Source organism: Neopelma chrysocephalum, unplaced genomic scaffold (genome assembly GCF_003984885.1).
Source record: "Neopelma chrysocephalum unplaced genomic scaffold, ASM398488v2 Primary Assembly neopelma1_73b, whole genome shotgun sequence".
NCBI classification, from domain to species: Eukaryota; Metazoa; Chordata; class Aves; order Passeriformes; family Pipridae; genus Neopelma; species Neopelma chrysocephalum.
In genome coordinates, this window is record NW_020897734.1 from 4,891,777 (window position 1) to 4,908,159 (window position 16,383).

At 48.3% G+C, this 16,383-nt stretch overlaps 3 protein-coding genes across 3 annotated transcripts in view; 1 reads left to right on the top strand and 2 right to left on the bottom strand.

Annotated features, from left to right (window-relative positions):
• The window catches only part of FGF13 (fibroblast growth factor 13), a 312,900-nt gene extending 299,320 nt beyond the window's left edge, over positions 1 to 13,580 (bottom strand). The window contains exon 1 of the mRNA XM_027687255.1: positions 13,294 to 13,580. The gene's annotated coding sequence lies outside the window, so the exon portion shown is untranslated. The remainder of the gene's footprint in view (positions 1 to 13,293) is intronic.
• F9 (coagulation factor IX) lies at positions 1,160 to 15,008 on the top strand. Its single transcript, XM_027687250.1, has 8 exons — positions 1,160 to 1,294; positions 4,100 to 4,263; positions 4,611 to 4,635; positions 6,482 to 6,595; positions 8,253 to 8,381; positions 10,471 to 10,709; positions 11,232 to 11,349; positions 14,244 to 15,008. Exons 1-8 carry the CDS (start codon positions 1,228 to 1,230, stop codon positions 14,789 to 14,791), a joined length of 1,404 nt encoding a protein of 467 aa, XP_027543051.1. The 5' UTR covers positions 1,160 to 1,227; the 3' UTR covers positions 14,792 to 15,008.
• Positions 15,009 to 16,258: 1,250 nt separating this feature from the next.
• The window catches only part of MCF2 (MCF.2 cell line derived transforming sequence), a 59,520-nt gene continuing 59,395 nt past the window's right edge, over positions 16,259 to 16,383 (bottom strand). The window contains exon 30 of the mRNA XM_027687246.1: positions 16,259 to 16,351. Coding sequence (XP_027543047.1) covers positions 16,269 to 16,351 — 83 coding nt within the window. The 3' untranslated portion in view covers positions 16,259 to 16,268. The remainder of the gene's footprint in view (positions 16,352 to 16,383) is intronic.

Sequence of the window (16,383 nt, forward strand, 5' to 3'; positions counted from 1 at the left end):
GCACAGGTACAATGATGGATTCCAGTTCTGCCCTGTGCATGGTGAAGTGGGGGGAGAAGCAGAAACTTGGAAGCAGGTTTTGAGGAACAGGTCACTGGTGGAAAGTCCACAAGCACTCCCTGGAGTGGGAGGAATGATTTTGGCTTACATTCCTTACAGCTCCCCAAAGGAGGGAGGTCGGGGGGAGAGTTTTGGCCTTTCCAGAAGTTTATGTTTCATTTATTTTTTTTTTTACAATAATCAATGTTTTCCCAAAAGCAATTGCTCACCTTGAAATAGGTCTTCATACTAAGGGAAAGTCAGAATAAGGGAAGACATAGGGTTTAAAAGTTGTAAGTAACCCACCATTAAATATAAATGGTTTCATGCAAACCCCCACCCTTTCTTTTCTGTATGAAAACCTACTATTTTTCCTATTTCCCTCATCTTCCCTTCCTTTCAGTGTACTCTTTGGCCAGTGTGGATCAGGAGCAGCCTGTGAACCTGCCCTGGGCAGAGGCTTCTCTATAGCCAGGAGCCTGCCTGCTCTCCCTGCTCCAGAGTGTCACTTCTCAGCACATCCCTACACCAGCCAGTGTCCAAGCCACCGAGTAGCAGGTTCCTTCCTGTAGCCTCAGGTACAGGACCTCGGAAACTCCATATGTGTCCAGGGTTTGCCCAGCAGATCTGGATAATGGACCAATCATCACACCTCACTTCATCTGGGTTTTTTAACTAGGTAACCCATCCTGGCTGACACAGCCTTGTTCCAAGGATGCCTGGTCTCTGAGAGGGAACATTATCTGTAGGGTCATCTTCAAGGGAATTGCACCTGCTCTTTTTGGTGAAACATGGACTATGGTGAAGTCTTTGAAAATGCCACTGTTGTCTTTCATATGGTCAACATCCCCTGGGTAGGAATGGGAAATTCAGTGCTTTAAAGAGGTTCTCTGAAGCTCAATTAATTTATTCTTGAGCTGTGCTCAACCCCCAAACATGGCAGTAACATCCCACACAGCAGAAGACGAGCCCAAGGACTGCAAAAACCTGGCTTGTTTCTTGCACGTGGACATGCCCCCTCCAATAGCACCCAAGCTGTCATTTCAAGCTTCAGCAATGGCACATCTGGGGACCTTAAATTAAAGGGTTACCCAGAGTCAATAAACAGGCACTTGCACTTTGGAACTATTGACTGAGCTCCACCACACGAACAAGTTTTCAGCAAGAGGTCTGGGTGGTGGGAAGAAGATGGCAAATACCCCCCTCGTACTCTCCATTTGTCTTCTGGCAGCTTGTCTTGGTGATGAAAGTACAGGTGAGTTCATTTAAAACCTAGAAAATCCTTCACTTTTGGGTATTGGGTGTTACAGACACTGGCAAAGAGACAGTTTGTCACTTGACAGTGGGACAGCTTGTGCAGTTTTATGAGAGACGACATCTCAGAGGGATTGCTGCATTTCATAGCTCCTCCTTAAAGCTCTGGTTCTTTTCTTGGGAATGAAATAATAGTTTTTATGCTGATTTTACACAGACTGTGGCACAGGGATTAATTTTAAGAATGGAATTTTTCTTAGGTTTTTTTGCAGCTTTTGAGCTTTCAGAGCTTGATTCAGCCATTTTAGAATGCACACACATACACACACAGAGAAGCTAAAAAGGGGAGAGAGTTGCTCATGGAGTAACATCCACACATCTTTGTGTGCCATCACTTTGTCCTGGAGTACAAACAAGTGCTCACATCCATAAAACAGTCATTGGATTTGCCGCTGCAAGGATTGTTTAAAGCTAAACCCAGCGCGAATTTAACAAAGACTGTAAGATGCAGCCAAAACTGTAGACAAGATAGAGCAGTTGATGGATGTGGGCAATCACACATAGTAATGCAGGCTGTTGCTTGATTTATCTGTAGCAGTAACAGTTCCAGCAGAGTCTGGTTCACATCCAGTGTGAGTTCTCGTTTGCTGCAAGGCTGGTCTTTCTTCTTTCGTTAAAACATTGCTAGTAACAGGTTAAAAAAAGGCTCTTTCCAAAATGTTTGCTAAGCAGTGAAAAGTGAGCAGAACCTCATATTGGTACCACCACCCACTCAGGTGTACCCACTGTAAAATACAGTATTCAGCTGGCAGGACAGGTGTGCCCCCCCAACACTTGGCCCAGAAACCCATCTCACCCTCTCAGATACTGGCTCAGAAGTTGGTAAATCATGTGTGAGTGTATTTTTAGTGTGAGGATGGTTCCCAGCCAGGTGAGTGCCATTCTTGTCACCCCATGGGACCTGCAACCTTCAGTCCAAATCAAGTTTTGCTTGTAAAGCAGCATGTGGGATCAGTAAGCAATGGAGAAAACCTAGCGGGATAGGAGGGAAGGTAAAACTGCTTTCATTAAAATGAGTTCCCTCCATTAAATGGGTTAATTACATCAGGTGCCTGGCACATCCCACTGGGAAGAGAAGAAGGAGCATGTCTGACAAGCTGCCTCACTCCATGCAGGGCAATGTGCAGCTGTGCCCACACCGTGTTCCCTGGGCACTGAGCACACGGGGAGCCCAACAGGGTGACAAAACCAAGGAAGGCTGCTCCATCATTCCCACCTGAGCCTTTCCAGCCCAGCTTGGGGTCAAGCTGGAGGCTGAGGCCCATGCCAAGAGGAGAAGGGGGACAGGTCTCCCCCAGCCAGGATGTGCAGCCACACAGCTGGGGAGGCTGACCTGGGTGAACATTCACGTCCCGCACGTAAACCACAACCCTGCAGCTGGGAGGGGACCAGCAGTGTTTGAAACAAGCCTGGCTTCATCAGGGGTCAGTGCTGTACCCATCCTCTTCATTTTAACCAAAACCACACTAGCATGAGGAAGGCAGAGGTACAACCTTCCTGTACAATGACTTAAAGCATTGCAAGAGCTGTTAGCTCAGTCTCTTGCAGAAAGATCTGACAGTGAAGGGGCTTGTTACACTGTCAGTGGAATGGTGTCAATCAGACCAACCTGCCTGGGGCTCATGAGAGCTCAACAAAGCTGATGACCTGAAGGCTTTGTGAGGTTGGGGTCTGCTCTGCATCAGGAGCAGGAGTTATCCATGAGATGGGACAAGTGGCTGGTACTCACTCTTCTGTATGCCCACCTCGCTGAGCTCATGCTCTCTTTAGCCCTCAGAGGGGTCAGTCCAACAGGTGCTCAACCCCCCTCCAGCACAAAGCCCCCAGATGAGGGGCCGTGTCCCGGGTGGCCACCAGCAGCTCCAAGAGCTGCTCTACCGTGCCATCTGGTGACAAAAAGGGACGCGCTGCGAGTGCTGAGGGAGGGTGGAGAGAGAGGAGAAGTCGGGGAAGCAAAATGGGGAGCTCCTTCGGGTGAACAATGTGTTTGAAAGCAGTGGGATGGGGGAAGAAGAGTCCTCAGCAGAGATGGGGTTCTCTGAGAAGGGAGTCAGAAGCAAACTCTGGCAGGAGGCTGCCACAGGACGGCCGCTGTTGTTGTCTCTGCTGATGGGACACGTGGCCCAGGAGCTTGGCCAGCCCACTGAAGGATGCACACACCCTTGCTGACATGACAAGGCCCAGGGGGTGAGGAAGGCTCATGTCACCCTTCCTGTCAGGAGGAAAAGGTGGGACCCAGGCGCATGGGCAAGGATGAGGAGCAGGGAGAGAAGTAAATTGCCCGTCGCTTCCAAGGGCTGCAAATGGCCTTTCACAGCCAAAACAGGCAGAGGCAGCTAAAGCAGGACAATTTCTGTGTCCAAACAAGACCTCACCAAGCAGCAGCATGAAAAAGCCTATTATTTTCCCCTCTCAAACAGCTTATTCCAGTCTGTGCATCTGTGATAGGAGCTATACCCTCTGCTTTGGGGTATTTTAAGCATCAAACTTCAGGGCTCCCAGTCAGTCTTGCCATCAGTCATTTCTGTCTATTGTGACACTTGGTTCTCCAGATTTGATGCTTTGGATTGCGCTTAAGTTGGACACCAAAGAAACGTCAGGTAGATGATAACAGTCAGGAAATGTCCTTGGCCATGGGGCAAGAGGGGGGTGAATACCTGAAAAGGGCTTGCTTTCTGAGAGAACAAAACCCTGACAGTCCATCCCAGCTGCTGCTCTCCAGCCCCTCTTTCTGTTCAAATCGCAGTCTTCCTCGAGAACAAAGAGGCAAGCTCAGTTCTGCAGAGGCAAAAACGAGCCAACTCAAACAGACTAGAAGAGTTTATTTCTGGGAACCTCGAGAGAGAATGTATAGAAGAAAAATGCAGCTTTGAAGAAGCCCGAGAAGTATTTGAAAACCAAGAGAAAACGGTGAGTATCACTCCTGCAAAATGGCAACACCTTGTTCCCCCCTGCCCACACCTCTACAAGTCCTTCGGGTGAGTCCCAGAGAGGGAAGAGGAGTGAAAAGCAAAGGGAAAACCTGCAGGGTCAAGAGCAGCATCTGGCATGGCTGATTCTCATTCCTGATCCATCTCTTGGGCTGGGGAACTGCTTTAAGAGCTTTATCAGTCACCATTGGGATTATGGAGGGTGGTTTCCCTGCAAGTCTTTTCCTTCAGTTTTGGAGTCATCCCTGTACTACTTCAGCCAGACAGTGCCCAGAAATTAGAAAACAAAGGAAACTTCTTTTCTTTTTTTTTTTCTTCCCTTTGCAGATGGAGTTTTGGAAAACATACATTGGTAAGAGCTGCTTTCTTCCTGTTCAAATGATTAATACTCATCTCTCAGTGCATAAATAGCAGATGTTATTGTAATAAATGTATTCCAGCATCCAGAAACTGTTATGTTTCAGAGCCATGCACCCTAAATTCTGCAGCCACCAACAACCTGGGTCTGTCCTGTTGGTGTAGAAATGGCAAGCCACCAAAAAAAAAAAAAAAAAAAGTCTTAGCATTTACTTTGTTCAGACAGGTTTTTTGGAACAGATTTCCAAAACCTCACAGAACAAAACCAGTTCACACAGACCACAGGATCCGTTGAGCCCAGGTCATGCTCTGGGCTTCTACTTTCAGCTGTATTATAGAGTAAAACACCACAGCAATAATTAACACCCCTTCAGCAAACAGCAAATGCTGTGTTCTCAAGCAGAGATCTCCAGATAAGGCCCAGCCTCATGAAAGCACAGCGTGAATCCCTAGAAATGCCATATTAAAGTGGAGCCTCGACATGATCACAGCGAACAGCTGTTTGCAATTCACACCATTGCTCCCAAACCCTTTCTTCACTGTTTTCTTTTTCCTTTTCAGTCTTCACCCCCAAGGACTCCTCAGTCCCTTAACAAAAAGATTTCAGTGCCCACTACAACATCTGAAACTAATTTTAAGGACATTTCAATAAATGAACTGCTTCGTAGATTGGCGAAGCGCCCAGAACATCTCACTAAAAAGCCTTAAATAATTCAGATTATTCAGTCCAGACTATAAAATAAAAAAGTTTCATTTGCATTGCAGGACTGTCCTCTGAAAAAACAGCTGATGAAACTCAACACTAAGTTTGTTTCCCTGCCACAAATTAGCTCATAAAAAGTAAGGAATGCCATATATTCCTCCATCATCTAAAGTGCCTGATTTACTGTTCAGTTTACAAGCTGCTATTCCCAGCATGTGTAGCCCACAGGAGCTCACCCCTTGCACAACACCTAAGCCCCAGTTGCCCTCACCAGGGAGCAACAACTGCAATCCTCACGTTATGTGCCAACCCCAACACCATATCTTAGACAAGACAAAACCATTTTGTTCCTGTTTGCAGTTTTACATTCCAGCCCATTCCTGAAAGCACCATTAACTGCCACACTTACTGGCAGGACACAAAACTCAGCAAGGCCTTCCCCTTCCTCTGTGTCTTGGCATAAGCATTTCAAAGGGCATTCCCTGCCATTTAATATCACTGATTTACTCTTTCACAGTGTTAGATCACCAGTTTTGCAATAACGAGTATTTTTGTTAAAGTTTCAGCTTATCAGCTGTAGGCAACTGTGAAAATAAAAGCTCTGACACGGAAGGGAAAATCTAGACCAATTAATAGCAGTACAAGACCGAGAAAGAAAGAGCAATGACGAAGGTTCTCAATCCTAATACACAGAGAGGTCTCCAAACCCAAATGGACGGATCCAAACCTTCACAGAACAGACAGTACTGTTAAAATAATCCAGATTAAGATACTCTAACCACTGTTGAGGAAGCAAACCTTCTAAATTTGTCTGTCTAACCTGGCCAAGACACGAGGTCCTGTTGAGATGTTGCATGAGGGTGACTGGAGTTCTATGGAAAGGAGTAGAACTGACCCGCATAGGACAGGGTACACAATCAGGACTCTGGGTAAAGAGCTGATGACGTTACCCCAGCGCTGACATTGTCAGGACACTTGGGTGCCAGGATCTGACTTATTTTTCATTACAAAGAAGGAAGCAATGCAGTGTCTTGCTCATCTTTAGTAGGAGGCTTGCACAGAGCAAGGCTGCAGCACGTGACTGGCACGAGCCATGGTGGACACTCATATTTGTTAACTCTCCTGTCTTCTCTCCAAGATGGAGATCAGTGCAACCCCAACCCATGCAAAAATGGAGCCGTGTGCAAGGATGGAATAAATTCCTATGTGTGCTGGTGCCCAGCTGGGTATGAAGGCAGAAACTGTGAGATAGGTATGTACTGGGGGCTCATCCAGTGGTTGTTCTGCTCTCCTTGAAATCCCATGGGATCAAAGTGGGTGCAGTTTCGTCCTACTAGGGGGTGTTTCAGACACACTTTGCTTTGCTGTAAGGCACTGCAGAAAAGCATAAATTCAGCCTGTTGGCAATGGGATTGCAGGGGGACGTGCTTGGGGACACAGGAGCAGATATTTCTGTCCTCTCCAGCCCTTGGTCACATCCCAGGTCCACCTCTTCTGAGCACCTGCTCTAATGCAGGGTTCAACGGAGACTCAGGCTCAAGGTCTTTTGTTCAGCTGTGGCTGCCAGCGCAAATGTTGACAGACAGACCTTCCTTTATCTTCCCAGCACAAGCCTTTCTGGGGCTGTCAACGTTCAGGGACAACATTCTCACCCACTGAAAGCAAGAGTTTTCCACTGACCCCAGTGGGCTCCTCATTCTCCCACTCCCCCTCTCCATTTCTCATGCCAGGATGGACAGCAGGTGCTGAGCAGGACAGGATCATCTCAACCTCCTCTCCACAGCACTCTGCTGAATTCATAATTATAATTATCAGCAGCAACCTTGATTCTGAAGGCAAACAAAAGGCAAATATTTTCCTGATGGGTTGAGGAGTTTATGAAAACCAAACAGCTGATAATTTAAGCAAGAGGGATATTCAGCTCTTATATTTATAATATAATCAGGGGCTGTGCAACTTGCATAATGTGCTAGACTCACTGCACTAATAAAAGATTCTCTTTCTAGTTGTGATTCTGCTCTGGCAAGAGAGGAGTGTACGTTAAAAAGAGCATTTCAAAGCTGCATCAAATTTAAATAGTCTCATTGCAGATTTCTTGTGGAAGTGAGACAGGAGCAAAAATAGAGCTAGAAGTGAGGCGTGAAGAGGAGCTCTGTAAAAATAGTAAATGATGGCATTAAAATGGCTACAGGAAGGGAGGTGTCCTTGAGGAAGTAGGAGTGGAGTTAATCTGCTGTGAAGTTATTTGAAAACTCACTGAGAATTGAAAGGGCCTCTGCGGATTAGTGGTTTCACACCTCCAGGAGATGGTGTTCCCCTCACAGAGGAGTGAGAGGTGGAGTGGGAAAGGACAGGTGCAAGTCATGGGAATCTTGCTCTGCCTCAGGCTGGGACACGTTTCATCAAACATCCAGCTGAAATACATCTTCCACGTCAGGCTGCCACGATTGATTGGTATGTCAGGAAGAACACATGGCTTTGTTGGAGATTTCAACTCAGAGCCCAGTGATAATCCCAGGACAAAGCCCTGCTTGGGTTCAGGGTTTGCTCCCGTCTGACACATAGTGTTCTCTACAAGCATCCACACTGGGGCTGGATTGCTGTAAGCACAGGGGGAGGAAAGCAGAACAACAGCGGGGAAATCACGTGGCTTGTAACCAAATATTTGCAGGAGTCCTTTAGGGTCAGGCTGCCAAATTTCAGAGAGCACGCAGTTGTTGGAGGCAGGAGACTGTGCCAGGACTCTGGGGGCCTTGTATAGGCTCCTCAACCTGCCTTCCTGAAGAGTTGCCTGATGCTCCTTCATTATGAGCAGGGATGTGATTTGGAAGGATGCTCTCCTTACAAACAAACGTCTGACCAGTTGTATTTGGAAAAAACTCTCACAGTTTCATTTTAATTTCTTTCAGACTTCACTTGTGCTATTAAAAATGGAGGCTGCAAGCACTTTTGCAGTCATGACCCACCACAGAAGGTTGTGTGTTCCTGTGCTGCTGGCTATAGACTTCATGAAGATGGAAAGTCCTGTGAACCTACAGGTTAACTCTTAAACTGTTTTTAAGAGATTTGGGTTAAAGTTTTCAAAGTCTTGTCCTGGATTTAGATACATGAATCTCATAGAAATGCAATATCCTGTTGGAAACCAGACTCGCTTTCCTGCTTAGCAAATGTAAAGAGCCTGATCCTGCACTTTCCCAAAGGCAGATGTGGGGTCAGGCTCAGAGGATTCAATTTAAACATCTTTTTTGTAGCCTGGGTGGATGGAGAAGGAGGGTAGTTGTCCAGGAATTTGTTCATAAGGCAAATGCTCATCTTAGGTGGCTGCTTGCACAGACTGCTCTCCCACCTGCAGCCATATTATATTTCTGGATATGGATCAGTAGTTTTCTGGAGGCAGAAAAGTGATGTTCAGCTATACCAGCGTCCATTCAGCCAGAGCTCACTCCCATGTTCTTCCAATAGGAGCTACTCTTTGGTTACTTCTACACTGAGGATGCCTTGGACTTTTTCAGAACAAAATATGATCTTTCTAACTGTAAATCCTTCTGATAGTCCATTTCATGGCTGGTCATCACCCAGTTAAAGTTATCTGAGTTGGGTGGATACAAGTAAAGCTTTGTTGTGGTGTGTCCTCCCAACAGTGTATATTTGCACTCAGAGACCCTCAATAACAAATAGTCAAACAAGGTGGTTTAGCTGTGGTATCAAGTGGGGTGGAAGAAAAATGCATTGCTTGAGGCTGCAGCTTCATAAAGCGCTAAAGAATAGCTGGTTCTTGCTATATTCCCCAGCTTTACCTTGCTCCTGAGCTGTTACAATAACTCTAACCACACAGACATGTGCAGACCCAACCCACTACAACACGGCAAGTTAATTGGGCATGAACATCTCAGAAACACATCTGGCAGAGGAGAGAGGAGACTTTGCAGACAAATACCTTGTCATCTAAAGTCAATTTAACATTTGATGCTGTCATATTTCTAACACCTGAGTGTAACAGGTTTGCACACCCAAGCTTGCATGCAGGTACCTACACGGGTGAGACAGTTTGCTAAGATCTGACAGCTACAGCCAGGAATGCTTTGAACTCTTGGAAGTGCTGGCTTTCAGGAATCAGTATAGGAAGTATCTTAGGCTGGGAGTCCTGTTAACAGAGATAATTAAGATCTCAGGCCTGTGTTGCCCAACATGCTGTATCACTTTCACTGGACCAGAAAGGTTTACTGTTAGCAATAAGATCATCTTTCAGGTTGGGTAACTGCCCTTCCTGCAAAAGCTTAGCTTTTGTTGGCTCTGAAACCTTCATTTCCTGGCCTAACCTCAGGGGTAGCACTTGCCATCACTCAACACTTAATTTAAGTCCTGTTCGTAAAGCAGGCTGTTTAACAATAAAGGATGAAATCTCCGTGGGACACACTCACATCTGATTTTACACTAATGTTTGTTTGCTCAGTGCTGTCAAAAGCTTTTCAGATGAAAGACAATGCCTGATGCTATTTACTATTTTGACTGCCACTATCAGCAGGAATTCAGCACACACTGCATAGGAGAGAAATGGGAAGAACTCGTCTGAAACAAGCCTGCAGATGAGCTCTTCATTAACAGAGAAAGTCTACAACCCTAGAAAGAGTTTATTAATGTTTTCCTCACCTTGGTGCCAAGCAGGATTATCTGTACAATTGGCAGATCTTATTTCCTGTCCTCTCCCAGCTGGATATTTATTGTTCTGGAGTCACTTGCCGTAGAAATGCCAGCCAAGTGCCCAGCTGCCCGACATGAGCCTCCCAGGTATGCACCACAGCATCCCACCAAGAGAAGGCACAGCTGCCCCAGCCTGTCAGGCATGCATTCTCAACAAGCAAGCTTTTTTTCATTTTTAAAACTGTTCAGATGTCATTTCTAAAGCCCAGAAACAATTTATGCTTTTGCTACTTTTACGTATTACCCGCACTGCAGCTCAAAGGCACAGGCATGTTTGCACAGGGTCAGCCCACTGACATGTTCTCCCATGTCAGTCCAAAACAGGGTGCTGAGATGAGGCAGCGTTTACCTTCTCACCTGCTCCTTCAGTTGCTGTAACTCTCAGGATGACACAGCGAGTCACAACTGTGACTGTTTTGCTTGCAGTGCCGTATCCCTGCGGGAAGATCACGGCTCCTGAAGCAAAGAGCAAGCTCACCCGATCCATGAACACCTTTGAGAACTGGAACATAACCAGTGATGACCATGAGGATGCTCAAGACGAGGTGCTTGACAACATCACGGAAACCAGCACTGCTGCCACCACGAAAATCACACCGATAATTAAGGACGGCACCCGGGTTGTCGGCGGGACAGACAGCATGAAAGGCGAGGTGCCCTGGCAGGTACCAGCTATTTCTGCAACCCTTCTGTAACCCCAGCAGTCTGTTAACTTATTTCTTTCTGTAGGCAGGATCATCTTACTTTTAAATACCCAAAGCCCATCTCTGAGGTTAGAATAGCACTAGGTCTCAAGTTTAACAGGAGCATAGTTTCTTTCTGTACACGGTTTTATGTCACAGCAAAAAAAGTTGCCTGGATGGGGGTCTACCCTGGCAAAAAAGCCACAAGAGCTTTACCTGGTGGGGCACAAAGGATTCGGTTTTGAGCTACAGCAACAAATTGCCCAGTAGTCCATGAATTTACCAAAATTAAGCTGAAGACTGAGGAAGGGGAGCTTTGCAAGGAACAACACAGCTCAGTTTTTAGCTCCATCAGTTTCGGCAGATCATAGAATCATAGAATGGTTTGGGTTGGAAGGATCTTAAAAGATCAGCTAGTTCCAACCCCCTGCCATGGGCAGGGACACCTTTTGCTAGTTCAGGTTTACACAAACGCATGGGTGTGACATCCTCCTGCTTCCACAGGTTCTCCTGCTGGACAGTAACGATGAGGGCTTCTGTGGCGCATCCATCATCAACGAGAAATGGGTGGTGACAGCAGCGCACTGCCTGAAGAAAGGCCTTGACATCACTGCTGTGGCAGGTGAGCACCTCAGGCAGCATCGGGACAGAGCAGGGGAGGGACACGAGACAGGGCTTGCACAGGCCAGGCCAAGGCATTGCACAGAACTCTGATCCACACCATCATGGTGGGCAGCAGCGTGGCACAAGTTGCTACAGGGCACAGGGGCCCCAGTTGCAGGTCGCAGCATTTCATCAGCCTGGTCCCTGCAAGTACCACCACCTCTGGTGGGAGCAGTGAGCTGGGTCTGGCCTTGGTCCCAAAGCCACAGAGCTGCTGGACCATATTGTAGACACAGTTCAACCTGACCGCAGGCAAGCTCATCTGAGCCAGACATCCAGGATGCTTTACAGCCCTATGGACTTCAGTTAAAATGCTGCCTCATGAGCTGGTGTGGTGGATGTTATCTCTACTGGCCACACAGACCTCACTGGAGAGTTCTGATCTTGGAGATCACACTACATTTTCACACAACTCTCAGAGAACTCTAAGGATTTGTGCGGCTGCTTCAAGAGGAGCATCAGTCACCTGACTACCTCCTTGCAAGGAAAAGATGATTACTTTTACTCCTAACTTTTTAAAAGTAAATAGAATTTATGTATTGTGGTAGAGAAACTGGGCTGGCACGTGGGAAAGTGTGCTTGTACAGCAGGGTCTCTGGGGAGTTAGACACAGGCCCTGTAGTGAGGCTGCACAACAGGTTATGCCGCTACTTAAAAAGACAAATGTGTATCTGCTTGAAAAATGGTGTTTCCCCCTGACTGGTGGCACCCAACTGTGCCAGACCTCCTGCTAGGAAGCCTGCTGATAACTCAGCATGGGGCCTTGGTGAGCATCAAGGTGCCACATTTCATAGCTGTGGCAGAATCAGCTTCCCCAAAATATTTGTTTCTCCCCTGTATGAATATCTACATGGGTTATGCCAATAGGTACAGGAGGGGAACAGTGACATGGTTAGTAATTGCTACCAGCAGTACTGAGAGAAGGCATGGAAGATCCATGCTTTCTGTTTAAGCACTATGAAACGTAGTAGTGACAAAAATGACATTTTATCTCAGCCTTGACGCACTGAGTTTATACCTCCACAAATGAGCTCATCAAAAGGGCTCCAGCTGCATCTTCGTCTTCCATGCTAACAAGGTGAAGCTCCTGAGTGTGCCTGGCTGGACTCTGGAGGCTTACTGCCATGGGGCTGAGCACTACTGCCAGGTCCTGGCAGGATGAGGCTCACAGCTTGCACACAGCATTTTTTGCTATCTATTTCCAGGCAGTTTTGCTAGAAAGCTGAGCACAAAGTCCAGACCTGCACTTCTTAATGTGGAAAAGCATAAAATGCCCAATGCAAAAACACTTTCCCCCTAAAAAGCACATTTCCACCTGGATAGAAGTTTTGTGTTTGCTGCACATGCATGCAAACTGCCTCTCCTTTCAGGCTCTCTCCTGAACGTCACACACTCCCTCCATTTAGGATATGTTATCAGCCAAGTCCCCTTGTTCTCCCTTCACACCACTCTGCTGCACTGCTGGGTTTCCAGGGCAGAATTTTGACCAGACAACAAGTCAAGAAAGCAAAATATGGTTATGCAGGGCTCCAGGGACTATTGAATTTGTGCCTGCACCATGTACACAGCATTCACATCCATTTGTATATAACATCTTAGGAGGCCCAAAAATCTATAGAGGAGGTGGAAGAGGCATTTCCCTCCCCTGTGCTTCTTTGCCTCTCCACTTTAATCCCTGAAACGTATTTTTAGGTCCCCAGCAGTAGCAAGCAGCTGTAATGTAAGAAAAACCATCTGAAAGTCTCCCCCACATCTGTCTTGCATTTACACTGTACAAACACAGCCTGCAAGGGAGCTGACATTCACACTCTGCCGCAAAAAAACCCGCCCAGAGCACATCGGCAGCACCAGCCACCCCTCCCACCTTCGCCAGCATTAGCGTGACCGCAGAAATCCAGCTCACCTCTCTCGCAGGCTCCGTGCTGCTCCTCGCAGGCAGCCGCAGCAGGCACAGGACACGGACAGGGCCAGCAGTGCTGCAGATATTGTTTAGAGGAGACGGTATATTCTGGAGATCACGGCAGAGCGTGTAGAAACCCCGCAGCAGGGGTTAAACGCACCCTGCGCCTCTGGGGCTGCCAGAAAGCAATCGGGAAAAGTCATCCTGCTCTCCAGCTTTCAGCACAGGCAGCACACGGGCGGGAGAAGGGATACAGCTACAGGCAGACCCAGATCTGCCCATTCGCCGACCTGAGACCACAGAACATTTTCCTTTCCCCCTACCTGTTACACAAACCGGGAGGGGAGGTAACAGGCTGCCGCAACTCAATCACAGGAACCTGAAGCTGCCGGCAGTGATTGCGAGCAGCTGAGCCTCGGGCGGGCCGTGGAAACTCGGGCACCTGTGAGCACCAGGACGTGGCATTTTGTAGCCTCCTGCACCCCATTCTGCCCCGTGGCTGTGTGGTTTTAGAAAAGGGAAGGTCAGGTTTCTTTTCCTAATAAATTATTTGTTTTAAACCAAGATTTTTCATCAACGGGCTTTGTTCCCTTTGATGCAAGAACAACATCCCCTCTTTGAGGGTGCTAAATCCCCAAAACAGCCACATTGCTACTAACTCCGGCAAAATATCTGGATCTTTGGCACATGATTGGACGATGTGTGCCTGGTGTCACACCTGTGGGTTCAGGTTCTGCCAGCTGCAGGGACAGGGAGGCACTGCCGTGAGGAAACTGCCAGCACCCTTTGACAAGGAGCAAGTAGCCTGGCCAGTACCAGTCTCCCGGCAATCCGAGGGCTCAGCTTTTGCAGCCACTTGGCTGGGCTGGAATTGCACTGGCATGGCCTCGCCAGGGCATGATCACTGGTCTGGCCACGGAGGGATGAAGCCCAAGTCACTCTTGTCTCTGCAGGTGAACACAACACTCGGGAGGACGACCACACAGAGCAGCGGCGGAAAGTGGTGAAAGCCCTTCCCCACCCCACGTACGACGCCTCGATCAACGAGTACCACAACGACATTGCCCTCCTGGAGCTGGACGAGCCCCTCGTTTTCAACAGCTACGTCACCCCCATCTGCCTGGGCAGCCGGGAGTTCACCAATGCCCTGCTGAAGCAAGGCACGGGGACGGTGAGCGGCTGGGGCCGCCTGCACTACCGCGGCCGGCCGGCCACCACCCTGCAGGTCGTCAAGGTGCCCTTTGTTGACCGGCCCACCTGCCTCAAGAGCACCTCCACCACCATCCTGCAGAACATGTTCTGTGCAGGATACCCGTCCGGGGGCAAGGACACCTGCGAGGGGGACAGCGGAGGGCCCTACACCACTGAGATCGAGGGCACCTGGTTTCTCACAGGGATCACCAGTTGGGGTGAGGAATGTGCCAAGCCGGGCAAATATGGCATCTACACCAGGGTCTCCAAGTATGTGAAGTGGATAAAGCAAAACACGAAGCTCGCCTAACCCCAAGGAGTGTTGTGCTCTGCTGGAGAGGCTACACTGTGCTGGGGGATGGACCGGTTAGTTGAAGAGAGACCCATAGCAACCTCCATGGTTTTGAGAAATCATTGCAGTTTAATAAACATTTCTAAATGAAATAACCTCTGCTCTTGGAAGGTAAAAGTTAAGAGAACACAATGAAAACGTGGTAATAAAGAAATAAAAAGCCCTTTTAATGGTCCATGACTGTATTCCTGAATGCACTGGCACTGCTGAGGTGGTGCAAGTCCCCAAATCCTGAATGCAGAGGCTGGTGTGGATGAGCTGGGGCATGGCTCACACGTGCCCCGGGGCCACCATGCCACCAACATTGCCCACAGCTGCCACACAGCACTGTGGGCAAGGGAAGCCCAGCAGGCACTGGTGCCTCAGACACCAGCACCCACCATCAACCCAGTAGCAGGAGTCCAGGAGGGAGGTGAACGCGCACAGCAGTGCACCCACATTGCTCTTGGCCTGATGTTTTCACATGATCCATCGCTGAGATGGATCACAGGCAGCAGAAATGCTCCTCCTGCTTTAGGACAGCATAAAATTGACTGCAAAAATTACCTAAAATAGGTATAAAACTCATCTAAAGGTAGTGGTGGGCTTTAGGCTAATGATTTCTGCTGAGCCATGTCAGGATTATAAAAAGAACTGCTTAGTGTCCTGGTGTTTATATTAATCATGTTAAATTAGAGACTGCAGCAACAAGCACTGCTGGTAGTGATGAAGGCTGTGTGTTGCCCTCCCCAAACAAGCTTGTGGGAGGTCCCCTGAGCACAGACAGCTTGGGACACCCCAGAGGCAGATAGTTCCCTGAAAGACACCTGTCCCATGCCCAGGGTGGGCACTGGCACTGAGGCACAGGCAAAGGGAGGTGGCATTCCAGGGAAAGGTGATGCTGGGCAGAGGTCCCTTGTCAGGGTGATTCAAGTGGGTTTAATTCAGTTCCCAGCTTCAAGGGAAGAGAATAATCCCAGAGGAAGGGAGATTTACCTCTGATCAGTGCTAGTTCACCTTGTATCTCTTTCCACAGAAAAATCCAGAGGTGCACGGGGAAACACCATGGCCTTTGGGAACTGCACTGGGATGCCTGGCATGGGCAGCTCGTGCACAGGCTTTACCACACTGCAGGCACCATGCATGGGACACCAGCACATCCCTAGAGGCAGAACTCACTGACAGGGGTATCTCCCCGCTGGAGAGATGTGTCCCCAAGACCACTTCTCTCCCACCTGGAAAAGGGCTGTTGTTGCCCACATAGCCCCCATGGACCCACCCATGAGCACAGCCCTGTGGTCCTCAGCCCAGAGGTCCCTCCTGGCAGCGCTGCCCAGGGCTGGAATGAAGGGAAGGCTGGGATGGAGATGCCCTGAGCCGTGCTGGGATGCAGAGGAGGCTGGGGATGGAAACACCCTGAGCCAGGGTGGGATTTCAGTAGCTGCTCTTTCAGACGTCAGTATGACATGGATTCCTCTCCCAATTTCATTGTCACTACATCCAGCAAGAAGCTAATCGGATCATCTGCCACTGATTTACCTTGAAATCAAAATGCAGGTTTTAGTTGTTCC

Bases quoted from the DNA above. Each gene is read 5' to 3' on its own strand.
- F9 (XM_027687250.1), top strand. From the start codon at position 1,228: ATGGCAAATACCCCCCTCGTACTCTCCATTTGTCTTCTGGCAGCTTGT. The intron at 1,295-4,099 runs GTGAGTTCATTT...TTCAAATCGCAG, and splicing joins TCTTGGTGATGAAAGTACAG to TCTTCCTCGAGAACAAAGAG. The intron at 10,710-11,231 runs GTACCAGCTATT...CTGCTTCCACAG, and splicing joins AAGGCGAGGTGCCCTGGCAG to GTTCTCCTGCTGGACAGTAA.